Source organism: Sus scrofa, chromosome 17 (assembly GCF_054392235.1).
Source record: "Sus scrofa isolate SSC_HxYL_T2T_F1_AM1 chromosome 17, Sscrofa_HxYL_maternal_Yorkshire_Landrace_v2.0, whole genome shotgun sequence".
NCBI lineage: Eukaryota > Metazoa > Chordata > Mammalia > Artiodactyla > Suidae > Sus > Sus scrofa.
Genome location: NC_139399.1, coordinates 44942066 through 44964258, shown reverse-complemented (window position 1 = coordinate 44964258; position 22193 = coordinate 44942066). Strand labels below are relative to the sequence as shown.

Genomic DNA, 22193 nt, shown 5'->3' with positions numbered 1-22193 from the left:
GTCTCCAGGCTCCCACTCTGATCCCATAGGTCTACTTCCCAAAGAGAGGCCAGGTGGTGTTTTTTATGTCAATGATTAAGATGACTTTCCACACACTTGGAATAAAATCTAAACTCTTTACCAGGAAGTTCAAGGTCCACTCCACACCCACTTATTTTATACTACTCTCCTCTTCAATCACTACATCCCAGAAACAGAGGTTTTCTGTTTTCTTAAAACAGGCCAACTTCTGGGCCTTTTCCCATGCTGTCTGCTTGCCTGAAACAATTCTTCCCTAGATTTTACCAGAGCTGGTAACTTGATGTTTTGAAAGAGGACTTCCCCAATCACTCTATTTTATTTTATTTTTGTTTCTAGGGCCCCACCTGTGGCATATGGAGGTTCCCAGGCTAGCGTTTGAATTGGAGCTGCAGCTGCTGGCCTATACCACAGCCACAGGAACACAGGACCCAAGCCGAGTCTGTGACCTACACCACAGCTCAAGGCAACGCCAGATCCTTAACCCACTGATCAAACCTGCATCCTTTTGGATGTTAGTCAGATTAACCACTGAGCCACGATGGGAACTCCCACTCTATTTTATTTTTATATATATTTTTTTGTCTTTTTCTTTTTTTTTTTTTTTTTTTTTTTTTTTGGCTTTTCTAGGGCTGCTCCCGTGGCATACGGAGGTTCCTAGGCTAGGGGTCTAATCAGAGCTGTAGCCACCGGCCTAAGCCAGAGACACAGCAACGCCAGATCCGAGCCGAGTCTGTGACCTACACCATAGCTCACAGCAACACCAGATCCTTAACCCACTGAGCAAGGCCAGGGATCGAACCTGCAACCTCATGGTTCCTAGTCAGATTCGTTAACCACTGAGCCACGAACGGGAACTCCCCAACCACTCTATTTTTATTTTATTTTATTATTATTATTATTATTATTTTTTTTTTTTTTGTCTTTTTGCTATTTCTTTGGGCCGCTTCTGCGGCATATGGAGGTTCCCAGGCTATGGGTCGAATCGGAGCTGTAGCCACCGGCCTACGCCAGAGCCACAGCAACGAGGGATCCGAGCCGCGTCTGCAACCTACACCACAGCTCATGGCAACGCCAGATCGTTAACCCACTGAGCAAGGGCAGGGACCGAACCCGAAACCTCATGGTTCCTAGTCGGATTCGTTAACCACTGCGCCACGACGAGAACTCCCTAACCACTCTATTTTAAAGTGGCACCCCTTTCCACCCCATCACTCGCCATCAGATTTTTTTTTTTTTTTTGAGCACTTTTCACCACTAGGCAGTATTTTTTTCATTCATTTTCCTGTCTTCTCCCTCATTAGGGTGGAAGCTGTGTTTTGTTCACTTAGTGCATGCAGTAAGCCCCCGAAAGAACTTCCAGAGTATCCACTGACTATCAACAAAAGAGCATCCTCAGGATGGATTATTATTTTGTTCTTCTGTTAGAATGAAGAAAGCATCAATTTAACTCCTACTATGTGCTGGGCACTGTAAATCCATGATTTTCCTTTCGAGGGTAAATTCACTACCTCAAGGTCACACAGCCTGTAACTTGCAGACTTCTGAGTTACCTACTTGTTTGTATAGCTCCTAAACCCCTCTCACTTTCCCCCTCCTCAGGGGGAGGGTTGTCATGTTATGGTTCACTCTCACATTGCCGTAACAACGAGAAAAATCAAATATTTCTAAACTGCTTTATCGTTATTAACACTTTTTCACCTAAGAATACAAAGCACTTGCCCAGAAAGCCATACAACAGGAAGTGCCTCAGAGTTCCTTATCCCCGCCCTCAATCACAGAAGTAGGGACTGGGGGAGGAGTCGGGGCCAACGGAGGAATGGAATCCTTATTTCTGGTACACCGGGATCAGGAAGCCGTGAGTCACCGCGTGAAGGCTTGCGCTACGTGAAACTCTGATAAAACCTGGTTATGAGGAAACCAGAGGTGAATCACAGAGCTGGAAGGCACTTTAGGCCCCATGGAGGTCAAACCCTGGCTGATGGATGGGAGAAATGAACCTCAAGAGGAAAAGTAACTTGCTCAAGTTCATTCAGCAAGTGAACAGGGGACCTCCTCTCCTCCCAGTTCCTTTTTCTCTCCATTCAGGAGGCTTCTAAAGGAGAATTCTGAGTCAGGGGGATGGGGAGAGAGGCCAGGGACAGCTCATGGATTCCCCAGAGGGGTTGGCAGAGGGTAGGAGTGGGACAGGAAGGACACAAGTGTTAGAATGGAGGGCAGAAAGGAGACAAGAAGGAGGCGGCGGCAGTATCTGGGAAGCTGGGTGAGGACAGACCAGAGGGAGGGGGAAATGTGGAGGAGAAAGGAACAGAGTGAGGACGAAGGAAGTGCTGTGAAACGAGGGTCTGAAAGGGCCTGGCAGAGTGGGGAGAGCCTGGGAGAAGAGGGCTGGAATGACAGTCTAATGAAGAAGTCCAGGGGGCGACACTGAAGGGAGTCTGACCGGGTAAGAGGTCCAGGATCCGAGCAAACACTAGCGCGAGTCTGGCGAAGGTGGAGTCCAGGCCAGGGAAGTCTGAGGGGGCCGGGCCAACTCACCGCGCTTGTTTTTAGTGCCGTGCTTCTTGGCGGCCGTCAGTTCCTGTTCGATCTTCTTCTCCAGGAATTCCTGTTTCTTACTTAGCATCTCCTCTGTGTCCCGCAGTCTCTGGATGGCCTCCTGGGGGGTCGGGCCGCCCTTGCCGGCCTTACCCCCTCCAGCCCCGAACAGCTTCCCAAACACCGACATGGTTGCTGCTCGCCGCGCCGGCCTGCGCCGCCCGCTTCGGCTCGGCTCGGCTCGGTTCCGGCGCCTGCTCCCAGCCCTGCTGCTCCCTGCCGCCGCAGGCCTCTTCGCCACCTCCGCCCCGCAGCTGGGCCCGGCCGAGCCACCTCCCACAGGCCCCCACGCCCGGCCCGGCCGGCGTCAGGGAAACACGCCGTGGACTACAACTCCCGAAGGGCAACGCGCGGGCCATGCCTCAAATTTAATGGAAGGAGGTGCGCTGCATGCTGGGAGACTGTAGTCTTCCGGCTTCAGGAGCTCTACGACGCATTTTTTTGGTCTAGCTAGAGTCAAAGGGCGAGATGGCATGCTGGGAAATGTAGTCTTCTTGGAACCAGCTCTGTAGAGGTAGAACAGGAAATGAGTAGTTTATAAAACAGTAATTAACGTTATGCACATTCTGTGATCCAGGCATTGTGAAAAATGCTTTACATTCATTATTACATTAAATTCTCACACGCCTATGAGAGATAATACTGTTAATTTTGTAGGTGAGTAACCAAGACTCAGAAATTGAGGGACTGATTAGCTTAACTTAGACGTATCTTCGCATATGCTGTTCCTCTACCTGCAGTGCCTTTCTACTCTTTATTCACCTAACAGGTTCTTCGAAACCTAGTAGAGGCTTAAGGCAAAGCTAGACTGCAAATGTTCAAAACTCACCTTGAATACTTACTTAGGCGCGTTACTTGCCCTATTCTCCGTACTTGCCTTTTCAAAACTGTAAACTGGAGATAACAACAGGACCACCTACAAGCCTGTGTGAGATAGGAATGTCAAGTGCTTATTTGGCATAGGCCTGGGTCATCATTATGCACAACAGCAATTAAACCAGGAGAAGACTCAAAACTTTCTTTTTTTCTTTTTTTTTTTTTTTTTTTTTTTTTTTTTTGTCTTTTTTTGTCTTTCTAGGGCCTCACCCGAGGCACATGTAGGTTCCTAGGCTAGTGGTAGATTCGGAGCAGCAGCTGCCAGCCTAAACCACAGCCACAGCAATGCCAGGTCCCAGCCATGTCTGCGACCTACACCACAGCTCGAGGCAACGCTAGATCCTTAACCCACTGAGTGAGGCCAGGGATCAGACCCGCGTCCTCATGGATACTAGTCAGATTCGTTTCTGCTGAGTCACGACAGGAACTCCAGAATTTTCAAAAGTAGCAGAGGTATTTAGGATTTTCATGTGTATGTAGCTGCATTACACGACATTGTTTTTCCTTGTCTATTGCTGTCAAGAATCACTTCTCCATCCATTAGCAATGAGGCTGTAATAGCCAATACTTCCCCCAAGCCCACCAATCTAATTTGCCACTTCCAATCTTTTGCATATGTTAGTCTTGTATGAAAACAAAAAGTAAACCTGTTCTGAGTGACGATGTGAAGTGCTCTTCAATGAAGAAAATCATGGCTTCTTTTTTATTCCTTCCTGGACTCTCTTGCTTAGAAACAGTTTCAAATAAATGAGCCTAACTGAACTTTTCCTCTGTTATTTCACATAACCGAGTCTTGTCTCTTCCCTAGATTATTATCTACATGAAGACAAAAACATGCCTCAGATATTGTCATTGTTGTTGGAATCTGCCACAACACCTGCCTGCACAGACAGGTAACCATTCCCAGGGGATGGGAGAATCCACTTCACCCAACTTTCCAGTTGGAAGAAATTATGTGAGAGACGTGCTAGAACTGTCAAGAATTCACATCAGCATAAATTATGACACATAAGTCACACTTGTGTTTGTTTTATAAATGAGACATTGCAATGTTTTATCAAAATGAAAAATAAAACCAAGGAGGCTTCCATCAAATCATCTCATGGATACAGCACCTCTTCCACATCTAAGTAATCTGCCCCTCCACTCTTACCTAAGTCATGCTGCAGCCAGGAACACTTGCCGGGTTTGGGCCGTGCCCCAAAGAATATACGAACTGGCAGATTCCCTCACAACCAGTCTTGTATTGATGTGGAGTAAACCATGGATGATAGCAGAGCCCCTCATGCCATAACTCTGGGAGGCCAGAAAAACATCTTCGGGATATAATAGCAGACACTCAGATTTAATCTTGAGTATCAACCCCAATCAGTTGGTGTGGGTCACTTAGATTATTGGGTTGAGAAGAATTCTGAGTTCTCACCAGGACATCTTGTAAAAGTGTGCTGAGATCAATTCATGATGTCTGCCTAGCGTGAGGGGTAGGAGATGGTGACCCACGGGCAAGGCAGCTGCCATCCTGGCTGAGGATTCGGCTGCTTTGGTGGGGATTCACAGGGTGTGTTGGCTCAACACTGGAGAGCCCTAGGCTTCCTTGACCTTCATTTTTCTGGTTTCTTGGGAAAATACACAGACTGGTGTTAGCTCATTAAAAAGCTCTGTGAGGAGTTCCCATTGTGGCTCAGTGGTAACAAACCCAGCTAGTATCCATGAGGACACAGGTTCAATCCCTGGCCCATGCTTTTTGGGTTAAGGCTCCAGCATTGCCGTGAGCTGCAGTGTAAGTCCCAGACACAGTTCAGATCTGACTTTGCTGTAGCTATGGTATAGGCCAGCACCTGCAGCTCCAATTCAACCCCCACCCCCACCTCAGCCTGGGAATTTCCATAGGCCCTCAAAAAAAAGCTCTGTGAAAAGAATGAGCTACCGTTACCTGGAAGGCAGCTATGCTAGCCACTATACCACCAGTGCTTCTAGCTACCATTACCTGCATCAGGGTGGATGACACACAGATGTTATATGGAGTGAAAGAAATCAGACACAAAAACCTGTACGATTCTATTTATACAAAGTTGAAAAACAGGCAAAACTAATTTATAGTCTATGGTGATAAGAGTCACAATAGAAGTTACCTTCTAGGGTAATACAGACCAGGCAGAATGACCATTGTAGGGTGCTGACATGTTCTATGTCAAGATCCAGGGATGTTAACATAGGTGTAAACAAATTTATATGTTTATACTTAAGATCAGTGCTCTTTACATACATATGTGCTTAACTAAACACATTATATTGCAATTTAAAAACATCTCCTGGGGAGTTCCCGCCGTGGCTCAGCAGTTAACAAACCCAACTAGCATCCATGAGGATGTGGGTTTGATCCCTAGCCTTGCTCACCTGGTCCGTGGGCTCCCGAGATTCATACTCACAACATGGGGATCCTGCGTTGCCGTGAGCTGTGGTGTAGGTCGCAGATGCAGCTCGGATCCTGCACTGCTGTGGCTCTCGTGTAGGCCGGCAGCTACAACTCCAATTGGACCCCTGGCCTGGGAACCTCCATATGCCACAGGTGCAGCCCACAGAAGTAGAAACTGCCCAAGGTCACATGGTTAAAGATACCCTGCCAGGTAGTTTAACTTTCATTAAAAATCTGTCAAGGAGTTCACCTTGTGGCTCAGCAGGTTAAGAACCTGACTAGTATCCATGAGGATGCAGGTTCAATTCCTGGCCTCACTCAGTGGGTTAAGGGTCTGGCATTGCTGTGGCTGTGGCTGGCAGCTGCAGCTCAGATTCAACCCCTAGGCCGGGAACTTCCAAAAAAAAACCCAGAAAAAAAAATGGTTTCTCAAATACAGTTTCCTCTTGTATTAGTTACAAATTGCTATATTACTAACAAATCCATGGAATTTCCCCTGCCGGGGACTGAATGTAAGCCACAGCTACAAAAATGTTGAATCCTTGAACCCACTGCACTGGGCCAGGAATTGAACCTGTGCCTCCACAGTGACTCAAGCCAATGCAGTCAGATTCTTGACTTTTTTTTTTTTTTTTTTTTAAGGCTGTACTCACGGCATATGGAAGTTCCCAGGCTAGGGGTCTAATCAGAACCACAGTTGCCGGTCTACACCACAGCCACAGCAACACAGGATCCGAGCCTCATCTGTGACTACACCACAGCTCACAATAATGCCAGGTCTTTAACCCTCTGATCGAGGCCAGGGATCAAACCTGCAACCTCATGGTTCCTAGCCGGATTCGTTTCCTCTGCGCCAGGACAGGAAATCCCAATGCAGTCAGATTGTTAACCCACTGCGCCACACAATTTCTTTCTTTCGTTTTTTGTTTGTTTGTTTGATCTTTTTAGGGCCACATCCACACCCCATGGAAGTTCCCAGGCTAGGGGTTGAATCAGAGCTGTAGCCAATGGCCTATGCCACAGCAGCACCAAATCTGCAGCTCACAGCAACACTGGATCCTTAACCCACTGAGTGGGGCCAGGAACCACGTCTTCATAGTTACTAGTCAGGTTTGTAACTGCTGAGCCACGATGAGAATTCCCCAACAGTTTCTTACATATGACACCAAAGGCACAAGCACCAAAAGAAAAAAATAGATATGGAGTTCCCGTCGTGGCTCAGTGGTTAACGAATCCGACTAGGAACCATGAGGTTGCAGGTTCGATCCCTGGCCTTGCTCAGTGGGTTAAGGATCCGGCATTGCGGTGAGCTGTGGTGTAGATTGCAGATGTGGCTTGAATCCTGAGTTGCTGTGGCTCTGGTGTAGGCCAGCGGCTATAGCTCCCGATTAGACCCCTAGCCTGGGAATCTCCATATGCTACGGGAGCGGCCCTAGAAAAGGCAAAAAGACAAAAAAGAAAAGAAAGAAAAATATAAATACAGTGGACTTCCCTCACATTAGAAACTTTTGTACATCAAAGTCCATTATCAAGAAAATGCAGGGGCAACTCATGAAACAAGAGAAAATATTGGCAAATCTCATACCTGACAAGGGGTTAATATTCAGAAAATATTTTTTAAAAACTCTTACAACTCAAAAACAAAAAAAGACGAGCAACCCAACTAAAAAGCACTGAATTATATATCTTGAATAGTTAAAATGGTGAGTTTTATGTCATGTGAATTTTTTGTACCGTTTTTTGTTTGTTTGCTTCCTTTTTTTTTTTTTTTTGAGGGCTACACCTGTGGCATATGGAAGTTCCTGAGCTAGGGGTAGAATTGGAGCTGCAGCTGCCAGCTACGCCACAGCCACAGCAACGCCAGATCAGAGCTGAGTCTGTGACCTACACCACAACTCACAGCAACATGGGACCCTTAACCCACTGAGAAAGGCCAGGGATCAACCCGCATCCTCAATGGCTACTTGTTGGGTTCTCAACATGCTGATTCACAACAGGAACTCCTGTTATGTGAATTTTAACTCAAAAAAAGAGTGAAGTAATGAAAATAAAACATGTTTTGTTGCCAACCACACAAACATAGAACTGGGACTCTTCCATTCAGCCATGTGGCAATACGCTTCACCTGCCTCCGTTTCCCCATCTATGAAAGAGACACTAACTTCAACACCAAGCCATTCTGAGGATTCACTGAAAATATAGGTAAAGGGCCTGGCACAGAATACACATGTAATATATATTTACAAAATAAATAAACAACAATAACAGAAATACAAATAACAGCTATTGAGCCCTTACTCCGAGTCAAATGGCTTACACAGTATATCTCATTTAATCATCCAATTACAGCTCAATGAGGTAGGTACAGATTACAGCTGAGGAAACAGAAGCTTAGAGAGGTTGAGTGATTTGCCCAAGATCACACCATCATTAAGTGGTGTGGCTGGCATCTGAATCCCCAGCAAATAATAGAAAATCTTTATTGAGCAGTTGGTGCTCAGCAAGACACCAAACTGAGCATTTTTACATGCATTACCTCATTTGGCCCACAAAACAACTGCACGATGTGAGCCTTCTCATTGTTCCCATTTTGTACATGAGATACTGGAGAAGCAGAGTTGAATAACTCAACCAAGGTCACACGGCTTGTAGGGGCAGAGCTGGGATTCTTACTGTAAAGACAACCTGCTCATCCACTATGCCTGTAACTGCCTACATCCAAAGAAAGGAATGGACTGAGAGGTACGCATATAACCAAGCAAGGGCTCCTTTGCCCACACAGTGCAGAAAGCAAACTCTGAGAGCAAAGTCAGCATTTACTGGCAGGACATCAAGCAAGAGAGAGGGCAATTCTCTTTTGGCACAGCGAATTAAGGATCCAGCATTGTCACTGAAGCAACTTGGGCCACAGTGGTGGTGCGGGTTTGATCATTGGCCCAGGCAGGAACTTCCACTTGCTATGGGCATGGCCAAAAAAAAAAAAAAAGAGGAAATGTCACAGAAATGTTACAAAAGGATGATGATTAATCCCAGTTTCTTTGTTCTTCCCCTTTTAAACATCCTAAGCTCAAAGACCAAGAGGCTTGTCTCCCACTCTCTTCATATCTACAACAGCAGTTTTCTTACATAAATGATGTTATAGACAACATCATAGTCACCTGCTATGGTTGATCAGTGTTCAGTTAGCACAGGACTGAGGTCAGAGAGGACAAGAATGGAACTGAGGTCAGAGGAGACAAGCAGGGGAATAATGTTTTGGATAGAGAGGTAAGTAGTAAACTCAGTAAGAGGACTTCCCGTTGTGGCTCCATGGTAACGAACCAAACTAGTATCCATGAGGACGCGGGTTTGATCCCTGGCTGTGCTCAGTTGGTCAAGGATCCAGCACTGCCCTGAGCTATAGTGTAGGTTGCAGACATGGCTTACATTCCGTGTTGCTGTGGCTGTGGTGTAGGCTGGGAGCTGTAGCTCCAATTTGACCCCTCGCCTGGGAACATCCATATGCCATGGGTGTGACCATTAAAAAAAAACAACAACCCCCCTCAAAAAAAACATGTCAGATCCACTGCACACAGCCCCCACTCGCTCCCCACATACTTCAGAGTAAAAGCCAAAGTCCTTGCAATGTCCCTCAAGCCCCTCATGATGTGTCATGATCCTCCTGTCACCTCACTGCCTTCCACCTTTCTAACTCCTCACTCCAGTCACAATGGCCTCTCTTCCCTTTTTTTTTTTTTTTGCTTTTTAGGCCATACCTGCAGCATATGGAGATTCTCAGGCTAGGGTCAAATCGGAGCTACAGCTGCCAGCCTACACCACAGCCACAGCAATGCCAGATCCTTCCCACTGAGTGAGGCCAGGGATTGAACCCACATCCTCATGGATACTAGTTGGATTCTAAACCCACTGAGCCACAGCAGGAACTCTCTCTCTGCTGTTCTTCAAACACAGCAGGGCCCTCCATCATGAGGACATGGCTTTGCAAAGGTTGAGCCCTCTGTCTGCATGCTGTTCCCCAGATACCAACATGGCTCATTTCCTCTTCTCTTTTGAGTCTTTTCCCAAATGTTTCCTTCCCAGTGAAGCTTTCCAGGCCACTCCAAATAATACTGCAAACTGCCCCCAACCTTGCACGCCCAAAACCTCTATTTGCCTCTATTTTTTCTCTTTTCTACAGTACTTCTCACTTTCTAAAATATTGTATAATTTGCTAATTTACTTTGTTATTTGTCTTCTTTTTATTGGCCATGCCCATGAAATGTGGAAGTTCCCGGGCCAGGGATTAAACATGGGCCACACCAGTGACAACATCGAGTCCTTAATTAACCACGAGGCCATTAGGAAACTCCTGTTATTTCTCTTCTGCTTGCTCTACAGGGGACTTCTACAGGTCATTATGTTTGGTTCACCATGTACCACCAATGCTATACCTGACACATAGTAAATGCTCACAAAACATTTGTTGAATGGACTGAAATAGCAGTGACCTGGGGGTCAGGCGTCCTGGATCTGAACCGTTTGCCATGATGAGACCTTGGATAAGACCCTTGCCCTTTCTGAGGTTCAGTTTACTCTCTGTGATTCTGCAAAGAACCCAAAGCCCTGAAGTTGGGCCTGGGCTGCCTGCTTTGGGTCCTGTGCCTGACCACACACCAGCCACCCTCGGCCAGGAGGGGGTCAGCCCCAACCCCGAGGTAGAATCTGCTAACCTCCTGACCACGACCACTCTTCAGGCCCTGACTCTCTGGGGCACTTGCTGCAGTCTTGGGGATTGGGAGTATCTGCAGGTGCCACCTCCACTCCTTCCTCCTCAGAGGTGATAAAATTGGTCCAACCGGTTCTCCTGGGCCAAGAAGGATACTTGCTCTGTCAACTGAGACTTTCAAGCCACCGCCTTTGTCCTTTGTCCCAGATAGTCTCGACTCCCTTTTAAAACAAAGGAAAGAGTCCTTTATATCAGACATTCCCTCCCAGCTCTCAGCCTACATGGCAGATTCTTACTGGGGAAACTTATCCTTGGCCTCTGGGGTGGGAAGAGAGGATGGGTAGAGGGGCCTTTGTTCTCCCAAAGTGTTTCGACAAATATCGATTGAGCAACCTCTGGGCAGTTCTAGGCACTGTGGATATATCAGTCAACAAAAAAGACAAGATCCTTGTGGATCTTTTGTTTCTAATGGGGGAACAAACAATACAGAAATGCCTAATGTAATATCAAAGGCAATGAATAAAAATGAAGCAGGGTTGGGAATTCCAGCACCTACAGCTCCAATTTGACTTCTAGCCTGGGAACTTCCATATGCCACAGGTACGGTCCTAAAAAGCAAAAACAAAAAAAAAAACCAAAAAAAAAAACAAAAAACAAAAACCAAAAACCAAACAAACAAAACAAAACAAAACAACAACAACAAAAACCAGGATAAGGGACTGGAGAATGATAGGAGTGGGTGAGAAGTATTTTAAATACATTGGCCGGGGAAGGCCTCTCTGAAGAAATGAGTTTTGGACAAAGGTGAATAGAGGGAGGGAGCTAGCCATATGAAAACCTGGGAGAAGAGCACTTTAGACAGAGAGGACAGCAAGTGCAAAGGCCCTGAAGCAGCAACTAGTTTATATGATGGAGGAACAGCTAGAGGGCAGGTGTGGTTGAAGTGGAGTGAAATAAGAAGAGGGGTAGGAGATGATGATTGCATCATGTGGAACCTTGAAATCTACATGGAAAACTTTGAGCTTTCTTTCTTCTTTTTTTTTTCCTTTTGTCTTTTTAGGGCCGCACCCACAGCATATGGAGGTTCCCAGGCTAGGGGTCAAATTGGAGCTGTAGGCACTGGCCTAGGCCACGGCCACAGCAAACGCCAGACCCAAGCCATGTCTTCGACCTACACCACAGCTCACAGCAATGCCAGATCCTTAACCCACTGAGCAAGCCCAGGGGTCAGACCCGCATCCTCATGGATACTAGTCAAGTTCATTAACCACTGAGCCGCAACAGGAACTCCCCTATAGGGAAAATTTTAGATTTCATTCTGGGGGAAATTGGAAGCCACTGGAGGGTTTTAAACAGGAAAGCGGCATAATCTGATTCAGGTTTTAGAAAGGTCTCTTAGGCTGCTGTCAAGAGAATTCATCATGGTGGGAGGAGAGAATGGGAAACCAAAGAGCAGGCTGATGATAGAGTCATCCATGCAGGAGAGGCTGACAGCCTGGACTGGGCAGTGTGGCCAAGGAGATGAGCAGTGGTTGGAGCTTCAGAGAAGCCGTTCCAAAAATAACCATCTCATCAGAGCTGGCGAAAGCTTTAGAGGTCCTAAGACAAGGCAGGAGCTTTGGCGTCTGTTAGTCCTGGACTGAAGGCCCAGCTCCACACATTCTGGCCATGAGCCCCAGGGCAAGCTGCTACACTTCTCTGAGCTTTGATTTACCCCCCTGTAAAATGGGCATAATATGAGAGCTTGCTTCCAATGGGTGTCATGAGGACTCAGTGACATGTGAAGAAGGCACAGAGCACAGGGCTTGGAGTTTAGTATATAGTCAGTAAAGCCATGACTCAACACCCCACATCTATTGATAGAGAAATTGAGGCCAGCTCTAGCTCAAATGCAGGACTGGAAGAAAAGAAAACAGAATTTATAGGGTTCCTCAAGTCATATACTCACAGAGTCTATAAATAAGATGAATGAGGAAAGTAGCCCAGGAACATGAAAAATCATGTGGCCCTGCCTGGCCATCTTGCTTTTCCGCTTTTAAGACACAGGTAGTACATGTGCCCATCTCAAAGAGCTGGCTAGGAGTTCCCACTGTGGCGAAATGGAATCAGTGGCGTCTTGGGAGTGCTGGGGCACAGGTTCCATTTCGAGCCTGGCACAATGGGTTAAGGATCCGGCATTGCCAGGAACTCCATATGCTGTGGGGTGGCCAAAAAAAAGGGGGGGAGGGTGGCTGGTTAGATAGCTCAATTTTTCAACAGAAGTCAGAAATCCAGATTTTTATGTGAAATCTCCCAATTTAAATTACATTTTCTAATTACTTCTGGAGTGTAGGAAGACAGTACGTTTTTATATGTTGGTCTTGCCATTATTTCAGCATCCTTGCAGTTATTTCTTCCAATCTTTTCTTTTTTCTTTTTTTTTCCTTAAGGCCACACCTGCGGTATGTGGAAGTTCCCAGGCGAGGGGTTGAATCGGAGCTACAGCTGCCAGCCTATGCCACAGCCACAGCCACAAAGGTTCTGAGCCACATCTGCAACCTACACCACAGCTCACGGCAACACTGGATCCTTAACCCACTGAGTGAGGCCAGGGATGAACTGGCATCCTCATGGGTACTAGTCAAGTTCGCTACTGCTGAGCCACGATGGGAACTCCTATTTCCTCCTTTCTAATTCTTACGCCATTTACGTTTCCTGCCTTGTTGCTTTGGCTGGGGCTCCAACATAGTGTTGATGTCATGACAGCAGGCACTTCGGTCTTGTTCCTGACACAGAGGGAATGAATGCATCTTACTCTTAAAGGATTGCAGGTTTCTAATTTCTTTATTTTTATTTTTATTTATTTTATTTATTTTTATTTTTTTGTCTTTTTGCCTTTTCTTGAGCCGCTCCCACGGTATATGGAGGTTCCCAGGATAGGGGTCGAATTGGAGCTGTAGCCACCGGCCTACACCAGAGCCACAGCAACTCGGGATCCAAGCTGCGTCTGCGACCTACACCACAGCTCACGGCAATGCCAGATCGTTAACCCACTGAGCAAGGCCAGGGACCGAACCCGCAACCTCATGGCTCCTAGTCAGATTCGTTAACCACTGAGCCACGACGGGAACTCCTAATTTCTTTATTTTTAAATGTTGACTTATTTTTTTCCAAACATTGTTAGTGTCAAAGCCTATCTGTAGGCAGGATTCAACCCATGGGTGGCCAATCCGTGATCTCTGCTTTATCTGAATTCTTTGAGCTGTGGCAACAATCTCATTGGATAGGTACTATTATTCTCCCCATTTGACAAATGAGGACACCAAGGTTCAGAGAGATGAAGTGACTTACCACAGTCATAAAACTGGGAAGAGGCAGAGAGCCAGGATTCAAATCCAGCTCTGCCAGATGCCAAAATCTGTGGGACCCTGGATGCCCAGGTCAGTTCTTCTTTATACTACACCTTGTTCATCATCTTGGGGCTCTGCAAAAGGCTCTTGGGTCTGGAGGAGCCCTGTCATCAACTCTGAGTGACCCTGACCATGGGCCCGCCCCTCTCTGAGCCTCAGTCTCCCATCAACTGTTAAATATTAGGCCTGCTCTTGATATGGCCCTTGTTCGGGGGTCTGGCTCTGCCACTTACTACTCTGTGACTTGGGGCTCCTTAACCTTGCCTCATCTCAGCTATAAAATGGGATCAAAAGTAACCCCTCCCCTAAGCACTTGCTTCAGCAGCACATATACTAAAAAAAGGAGCAGCTACCTTACAGTGCTCAGCCCATGCCAGGCATGCAAAAAATGCCGAGTAAACATTAGTCCTCTTGATTATTGGTAAGGGCATGCTTGTGTAATTAATAGGAAGAAGAGACAAATATAAACTAAATGGTTGTATTAGATTGGAGATGTGGTTTTTAAGATTCTTTACTATCATTGTTATGATGAAAAAAAAAAGTTTATGCTACTCATAACTTTTCCATTGTCAAGAATAGAGAATACATTCATTGTAGAGAATAAAATTCCTTAACCCAACATCCAAGTCTCTCTCTGATTTGACATCAACCCTTTTTTTTTTTTTTGGTCTTTTTAGGGCTGCACCCGTGGCATATGGAAGTTCCCAGGCAAGGGGTTGAATTGGAGCTGCAGCCGCCGGCCTACGCCACAGCCACAGCAACGCGGGATCTGAGCCTCGTCTGCAACCTACACCACAGCCATGGCAATGCCGGATTCTTAACCCACTGAGCGAGGCCAGGGATCGAACCGCAGCCTCATGGTTCCTAGTCGGATTCATTTCCACCATGCCACGACGGGAACTCCTCAACCCATATTTCAGCAGAGCTGAGTGACTGAGGGCACATGGAGGCGGCCACCCCAGCCTGAATCCCAGCTCCACGACTTACTAGCTGTGTGAGTTTGGGCCAGAAACTTTGTGTCTCTGAGCCAAACTTTCTTCATCTGTAAAATAAGGAAAGGGACAACTCTCACCTAATGAGTCTGAGGTGATGTGACATAAAAGGCTTATTAGCACAGTGTCCATCACATGGAAGCTTGAAGCATATTAGTGATCTGTTGTGATCTATCCATTTCCCCCAAATCTCTGCCATGCTGGACCATCTGCCAGCCGCGGAACATGTCAGGCCTTGAAGACTGTCACGGCTGGAGGTCTTTGCTCACACCTGGGCTCTACCTAGCATGCCTTCCTCTCTCTGTCCATCTTCTGTGTCAAGGCCTGGGTCAGTGCTACCCCCTCCTCTGAGACTTCCTGTCCCACCGGTCCCTCCCCTGGCCTTTCTGAGGGCTGGGTTCACTACTGCCCTCACTCATCCCTCCCACTGCGTCACACCCTTCCTGAGCATGTGCGGAAGTAGCCTTGCTCTGAGCTCCAGCCACAGGCCCACCACAGATATCTGAGGGAAGTGCCAGCTTTCAGGGAAACTCAGTGATCAAACTGAGTCCGACAGTCCTCCCGCATCCTGCCCTGTGCCCTCCCGAGCCTCAGCATCCTCTGCTGTAACTAAGGCAACGTGGTCCAACAAGGCAATGGTGAAGATAAAGGAGAAAGCATTGGTCAAGGCCCCCTTTCTCCCTCCCCGTCTCCCAGGGAACCTGGTTTGCTTTCCCCGCTGGACTAACTAGATAGAAATGGGGAAGGGGATGCTGGGTGTGGGGGCATCCAAGGCCACCCAGAGGTCTCCTTGAGGTGGTTCTCTGGCTCTGTCAGAGTTTCTGATTCCAAAGGGTTTGGGGGCAAGGCCCAGGATCTTGCATCTTCAGAAGTGAGTATAAACCTCTTCCTCTGGGTGTTTCCATGGGCTATGTTCTAAAGTAACACTAAACCTCTCCGTGGCTATTGGGGCAGTGTAGCTGTACATGTGAGGAGCAACCAGACCCCCTCAGCACCCCCACGCTTTGGAGCAGAGAATGCTGCCACCTAGGGGCTACAAAAGAAACTGCCAGAACTAGGGCCTGAGCCATGTGGACAGACATTTTGATAAAAACATTTATTGAGCACTTTCTGAGTCCCGGGCACTGTGCCGAACTCTTTGCACATTTCATCATACTGGATCCTCAAGGCAGCCCTATGAGGTAGAACTGTCATAAGTCTCATTGTACAGATGAGGAAAGTGGGGCTCAGAGAGGTAAAGTGACTTACCCAAGGTCACACAGTGAGTGTCAGCGCTTGGATTTGAAGTCAGATCTGGCTGATGGTTGCAATCTAATCGCAACTGGAGTCCCTCCTACATGCCTACATCACAGAGTTGTCTGGGATTGCTGTGGGGAACATAAGAGATAAGGTCCAGCAGATAGGGACTATCACCTTATTAGGCAAGAGCAGCTTGACTAGAGGCTGCCCCTAGGCAGCCTGAAGGAGGGGTGGGTGGGACTGCCCTGTCTTCTTTCTTAGGCAGCCCAACCACCAGGCTGGACCAGCCAGACTCCAGGCCACTCAGGCATGCCATTGCCCCTGCCTCATTTCCCAGAATGCTGCAGGACTTCCCAGCAGGATAGGGGACCCAGCGAGGTGGCCTTGGGCCAGGGTTTACAGATGACATTCCAAAAGGACCTTGACCAATGGCTCGCTTCCATTGGGAAGGATCTCGAGTCTGCTCCCAGAGGGCCCAGACCCAAAGGTCAGCATCCAGCAGGTCCATGGGAACAAACACCCTGGGTCCCTCACTCCGAGGCCTGGATGTAGACGGGCACAGCAAGCATGGCACAGGGACCCTCGGCCCCTGCCTGCAGCTCCGCCAGCGCCAGGTTGGAGCCCAGGCCCTCCGCATGCCCAGGCACCACCAGCTCAGGTTCGCCACCCACTGTGCCCCCCACCACGATGGACAGCACGGCATCCGGCTCTGAGAAGGGAGGCTTGCCCGGGGCAGCCTCGGGCACTGGTCCAGCCCCTGCGTCCTTCAGCTCCTCCAGCCCCAGCGGGTCAGGCAGAGGTGTCACCACCTTGCACCCACTACTGCTGCCACTTCGAGGGACAGCCCTCCTCCGAGGGGGCCTTCGGGCTTGCAGGTCCTTGTCCTTTTGGGGGCCAAGGCGGCAGCGGTGGTCCTTGAGGTATTTGTGGCGGGAAAAGCCCTTGGCGCAGCCGGCGCAGCGGAACTTGTAGTTGCCCGTGTGGGCGCGCTGGTGCTCGGCCAGGTGGGCGCGGCGGCTGAAGGACTTGCTGCACAGGGCGCACTTGTGGAGCTTCATGCCTGGGGGGCAGGGAAGAGGCAGTGAGAGGCACCCAGACCCTCTACCCTGCAATGGTGCCTCGACACTTGGAATAAAACCCAGTTTCTCAGCTTGCCCTACGAGCATGGGTGTGATCTGGGTCCTGCTCCCTCCAGCCTCGTCTCCCACCTTCTCCCAGCCACATATTCTGTGCCAGCCACACCCGTTCTCCTCAAATGCCCCCTGCCTCTGGAGGCACTTTCTGTTTCTTTCTGCCTGGAATAGCAAGCTCGGCCCGAAAAACCTTGGCTAACTTTGCCAGGTTGCCATCATCCCTCTCCTCTCTGGCCTGCCTGCCTCACCCCGGCCCCTGAGACCATTCCCCCCAGAACCTCTTCACCACACTCCCTGCTCCAAACCCTCCATGGGTTCAAAGCCCATCCCTTCCCCTCTCAGCGCCAACCCCCTCCTCTCTCCTCTCTTGTTCTCTGAGCTCCAGGCCTTCCACGCACCTTTCCAGGTCTCAAACACACCTCAGTCTCTTCCCTCTCTCAAGGCCCTGCCCTTGCTGCTCCCTCAACCCAGAAGCTGTTTCCTGGTTCTTCTCATCCCTCGGACATGGCTTTCATGTCACCACCTCTAGGAGGCCTCCCTGATACCCACCTCTCTTCTTTCTCTGCCCCCTCACTCTGTTTATTTCCATCTTGGCTGTAACATACTTACTCGTTTGCTGTTCATTGTCAATCTCTGCCAATAAATGCTAGGCTTCCCCTGGAGGGCAGGGTGGGGTTCTGCCCAGCTCCCCCATGGTACCCCTAGTGCCCAACACATGGCGGATTCTCAATAGTTACTCACTAAATGAATCACTGGTGCTTCCGTGTCCACCATGAAGTCAACTCCATCCCACACGCAGCCTGTGGCCCCCTCAGCCTCCTTGGGATGATGGTTCAGAGAGGGCAGTAACTCGTCGGAGGCCACCCAGCAGGATGGTAGTGCCCCAAAATCAGGCCCAGGGCCTCTGTCTCTAAGTCCTCGAACTACTCTCCCAGCTTTCAGACTTTCTTTAGCCACTAGATCCTTCCTGTAAACCAGTGGTTGTTGACCAGGGTGACTCTACTCCCCAGGGATCTTTTGGCTCTTCTCCTAGAGACAGTTTGTGTTGTCATAACTGTGGGGTAGAGGCCAGGGATGCTGCTGAACAATCTACAGTACTCAGGGCAGCCGCCCAAAACAAAGAATGATCCAGCCCCAACTATCAATAGTGCTGATATTGAGAAACCATGTTCTAGTCCCAGTGGTACGTGGAAAGCCAGCCATGCTGCTCTGGGGAAGCAGCAGCCCCAGAGGAAGCTCCATGGAGCCCCCAGAAAACTGAGAAGTGGTGTGGAGACGCCCCCACTCCACACGCCTGCTCTGCTGAAGGGACCGAGGAACCTCCCAGGCCTTATCTTGGACCCAGTCAGAATCAGATCTCCACCTGACCCACACCTCGAACGCAGCGGGTGCCTCTGATTTATAGTCATCTCCTCCTGTGTCAGCTTCCTCCTCAGCCTGGGGGACTGTCTGATGCACCTCTGTGCACCCTGAGAACCCAAACACTGGCCGGGCTCATAGGAGCGCAGGTCTGTGGGCCGGGATGCACCAGGCAGGGATACTAAGCCTCCCAGGGGGTGTCTGCTCTTTCCAGTGGGCCTGCCCAGGGGGGCTTGAGCTGAACTAGACCCTTCTGGCAGGTCCAGGGGCCACTTACCCGAGTGGGAGAGGATATGAGCCTTCAGCTTGTCTGGCCGGTTGAACTCTTTACTGCAGCCCGTGTGTGTCCTAGAATCCAAAACCCTGGTCAGGGGAGCTCTCGAGGCTCAGGACTCTCTTGTTGGCCCTGCTGTTCATCCTGGGCCGAGGGGGCTCCTCGTCCACCTTAAGGGCTGGGCGAGGGGGCAGGGTGGCAGGGTGGCAGGGTGGGGAGTGAGGTGGCCAGGCAGGGCCCAGGACAGGACAAAAGGACAGAGAGCCTGAAGCCCTCACCCTGACACTCCTAGCAGGATAAATCTGGCCCCTCCCGCCCACGCCGGCTCCACTCACGAGAAGGGGCATTTGTATTTCTTGAATGGCTCATGGATCAACATGTGTCTCTTCAGTTTGTCCTTGCGGTTGAAGGCGGACTCACACACTGAGCATTTGTAGGGCTTCTCTCCTGCAGGAGGAAACAGATGAAGGACTAAGGGCACCATAAGAGGGAGTCTGACTGTGGGGTGCAGGGTCCCCACCAGAGGACAGCAACCCCTCCAGGGAGGTGGCCTGGGGGCAACATTGCTGCTCACTCCTCAGGACTTTGCTTTGCCAAGGAGAAGAGGGGGCTCTTGTGGAGGGTCAGGAAAGGCCTCTCTGACGAGGCAACACCTGAGGTGAGTGAGACCTGAGGTAGTGAGGGAGTGAACCACGCAGAAATCTTGGCGAGAGGGTGGCCGGCCGGAGGAGAGGTGGGGGCGCTGGATGGGTCTGAGGAACAAAGGGGAGGCGCGTGTGGCCAGAATGGAGCGGGGGTGTGTGTGTGGGGGGGAAACGAGCCAGAAGAGGAGGTGGGCATGGCAGCCAGCCCAACAGGGAGGCCTGGAACACCACAGTCACCAGAGGGGCTGAGCAGAGGGACAGGATCTGACGGGAGGGTTTCACAGGCTCCCTCTGGCTGCGTGCAGAGAACAGGCTGAGGGGGTGAGGGTGGCGGCAGGAAGGAGGCTGGGTCAAGAGACGGGAAGTGGCCAAGTACAGGCGCTGTTTGGGAAGCAGAATCGGCAGCGCTTGTCAATGGATCGGCTGTGGGGCGTGAGAGGAAGAGAGTCAGGGATGAGGCGAAGGTGTGGGCTGAGTGACAGGGTGGATGGTCCTAACATTTACTGAAATGGGTCTGCCACGGGGAGGGAGGAACTACACCTTATTTAGCTGAATCCTTGCAACAACCCATGAGGTAGGGACTAGATGAGAAAACTGAGGTTCATGGTCCACACTTAGTGTTTGGGGGAACTAAAATTCCAGCTCAGCAGTGTGACCCAGAACCCACCTGAGTTGCTCCAGATCATCTGCTGCAGAACCCATGGGTGGGGCTGGGGGTGGTGAGGGAGCAGCTCTGACCTGAAAGGGGCAAGAGGTCACAACCTGTCCTTTGGAAAAGGGCTATTACTGGGCTGTTTTATTTCCTGTCGTAACTTCCTCTCTGTGCTCCCTCTGGAACGAATAAAGTACTTTTTAAAAATGTCAACCCAGTGACTAAGGAAATTCTGGTCCTTACAAAAGAATGTTTTGCAGTCATGAAAAAGATTGAGATTGGGAGTTCTCATCATGGCTCAGGGGCTAACAAATCCGACTAGGAACAATGAGGTTGAGGGTTCGATCCCTGGCCTCACTCAGTGGGTTAAGGATCTGGCATTGCCATGAGCTGTGGTGTAGGTCACAGATGCGGCTTGGATCCCATGTTGCTGTGGCTTTGGTGTATGCTGGTGGTTACAGTTCCAATTCGACCCCTAGCCTGGGAACTTCCATATGCCATGGGAGTGGCCCTAGAAAAGACAAAAAAAAGATTAAGGTTGATCTGTGTTTCCTGATCTGGAAAGATCTGCTGCCACCACATTGCTAGGGGGAAAAGAAAAGAGTAGGACAGCTTAATTCAGTCCCATATTTGTTAGAAAAAAATATAATCCTCATACTCCAAAACAGCCCTGGCCGTATGTGTTTATATACATACAGAACATGCAGGGAGGAGTTCCCATTGTGGCTCAGGATGTTACAAACCCACCTAGTATCCAGGAGGATGCAGGTTCAACCCCTAGCCTCACTCGTGGGTTAAGGATCCAGCATTGCTGTGGCTGTGGTGTCAGCCGGCAGCTGCAGCTCCAATTCGACCCCTAGCCTGGACACTTTCATATGCCATGGGTGCAACCCTAAAAAAAAAAGAGAATATGCAGAGAGAAAGGCAGGGGAGGGCATACACCAAAATGTCAGTAGCAATTAGGACTTAAAGGGGAATTTGACATTTTACTTTATGTACTTCCATATGGCTCCCATTTTTTACAATAAAGCATGTATTACTTTTCAATAATAATTATTGGAGGAGTTCCCATCATGGCACAGTGGAAATGAATCCAATTAGGAACCATGAGGTTGGGGGTTCAAGCCCTGGCCTCTCTCAATGGGTTAAGGATCCAGCATTGCCATGAGCTGTGGTATAGTTTGCAGACGTGGCTCGGATCCCGCGTTGCTGCGGCTCTGGCATAGGCCGGCAGCAACAGTTCCAATTAAACTCCTAGCCTAGGAACCTCCATATACCGTGGGTGCAGCCCTAAAGGGTCAAAAGACAAAAAGAAAAAATTTTTTAAATAGTAAGTATTGGAAATGCCTAGTGACTTAGGAAGGTTAGGATCCAGCTTTGCCACTGTGGTGGTGTGGGTTTGATCCCTGGCCCAGGAACTTCCACATGCCATGGGTGCAGCCAAAAAAAGAAAAATATACTATTTTTAAAATCATAAAGTAAGCCATGTGGTAATATCTACCAAAATTGCCAAAGCATTTACTTTTTTTTCCTCTATTGTGGTAAAATATACATAACATAAAATTTGCTTTTTTTTTTTCTTTTTTTGGATGCCCCATCACATGTAGAGTTCCTGGGCCAGGGATCAGATCCAAGCCACAGTTGCAACCTACGCTGCAGCTGCAGCAATGCTGGATCCTTAACCCAATGTGCCGGGCTGGGGATCAAACCTGCATCCCAGTGTTCCTAGGATGCCACCAATCCCATTGCACCAGAGCAGGAACTCCCCTTTATAACCATCTTTAACTGTAGCGTTTCAGTAGCATTGAGTACATTTGCTACCATCACCACTATCCATCTCCAGAATTTTTCATCATCCCAAACTGAAACTCAGTACGGCATATACATTTTAACCTAGC

General features: G+C 49.0%; 2 protein-coding genes and 1 long non-coding RNA gene across 12 annotated transcripts in view; 1 reads left to right on the top strand and 2 right to left on the bottom strand.

Annotated features, from left to right (window-relative positions):
* CHMP4B (charged multivesicular body protein 4B) overlaps positions 1 to 2892 on the bottom strand; it is a 48660-nt gene extending 45768 nt beyond the window's left edge. Inside the window, exon 1 of the mRNA XM_003134402.7 lies at positions 2557 to 2892. Coding sequence (XP_003134450.6) covers positions 2557 to 2746 — 190 coding nt within the window. The 5' untranslated portion in view covers positions 2747 to 2892. The remainder of the gene's footprint in view (positions 1 to 2556) is intronic.
* LOC146395264 (uncharacterized) overlaps positions 1 to 22193 on the top strand; it is a 624884-nt gene that overhangs the window by 191501 nt on the left and 411190 nt on the right. The window lies entirely within an intron of this gene.
* ZNF341 (zinc finger protein 341) overlaps positions 8207 to 22193 on the bottom strand; it is a 62527-nt gene continuing 48540 nt past the window's right edge. For 5 of the 10 annotated variants that reach the window (XM_085003586.1, XM_021077490.2, XM_085003585.1 and 2 more), the window contains 3 exons: positions 19335 to 19446; positions 19003 to 19073; positions 14467 to 17293 (listed from right to left, as the gene is read on the bottom strand). In XM_085003586.1, the coding sequence (XP_084859712.1) occupies positions 16764 to 17293; positions 19003 to 19073; positions 19335 to 19446 (713 nt within the window). In that variant the 3' untranslated portion in view covers positions 14467 to 16763. Of the gene's footprint in view, positions 8866 to 10617; positions 10835 to 14466; positions 17294 to 19002; positions 19074 to 19334; positions 19447 to 20310; positions 20382 to 22193 lie in introns of those variants that run through there. The other 5 variants (XR_014832194.1, XR_014832191.1, XR_014832193.1 and 2 more) reach the window with 5 other exon arrangements.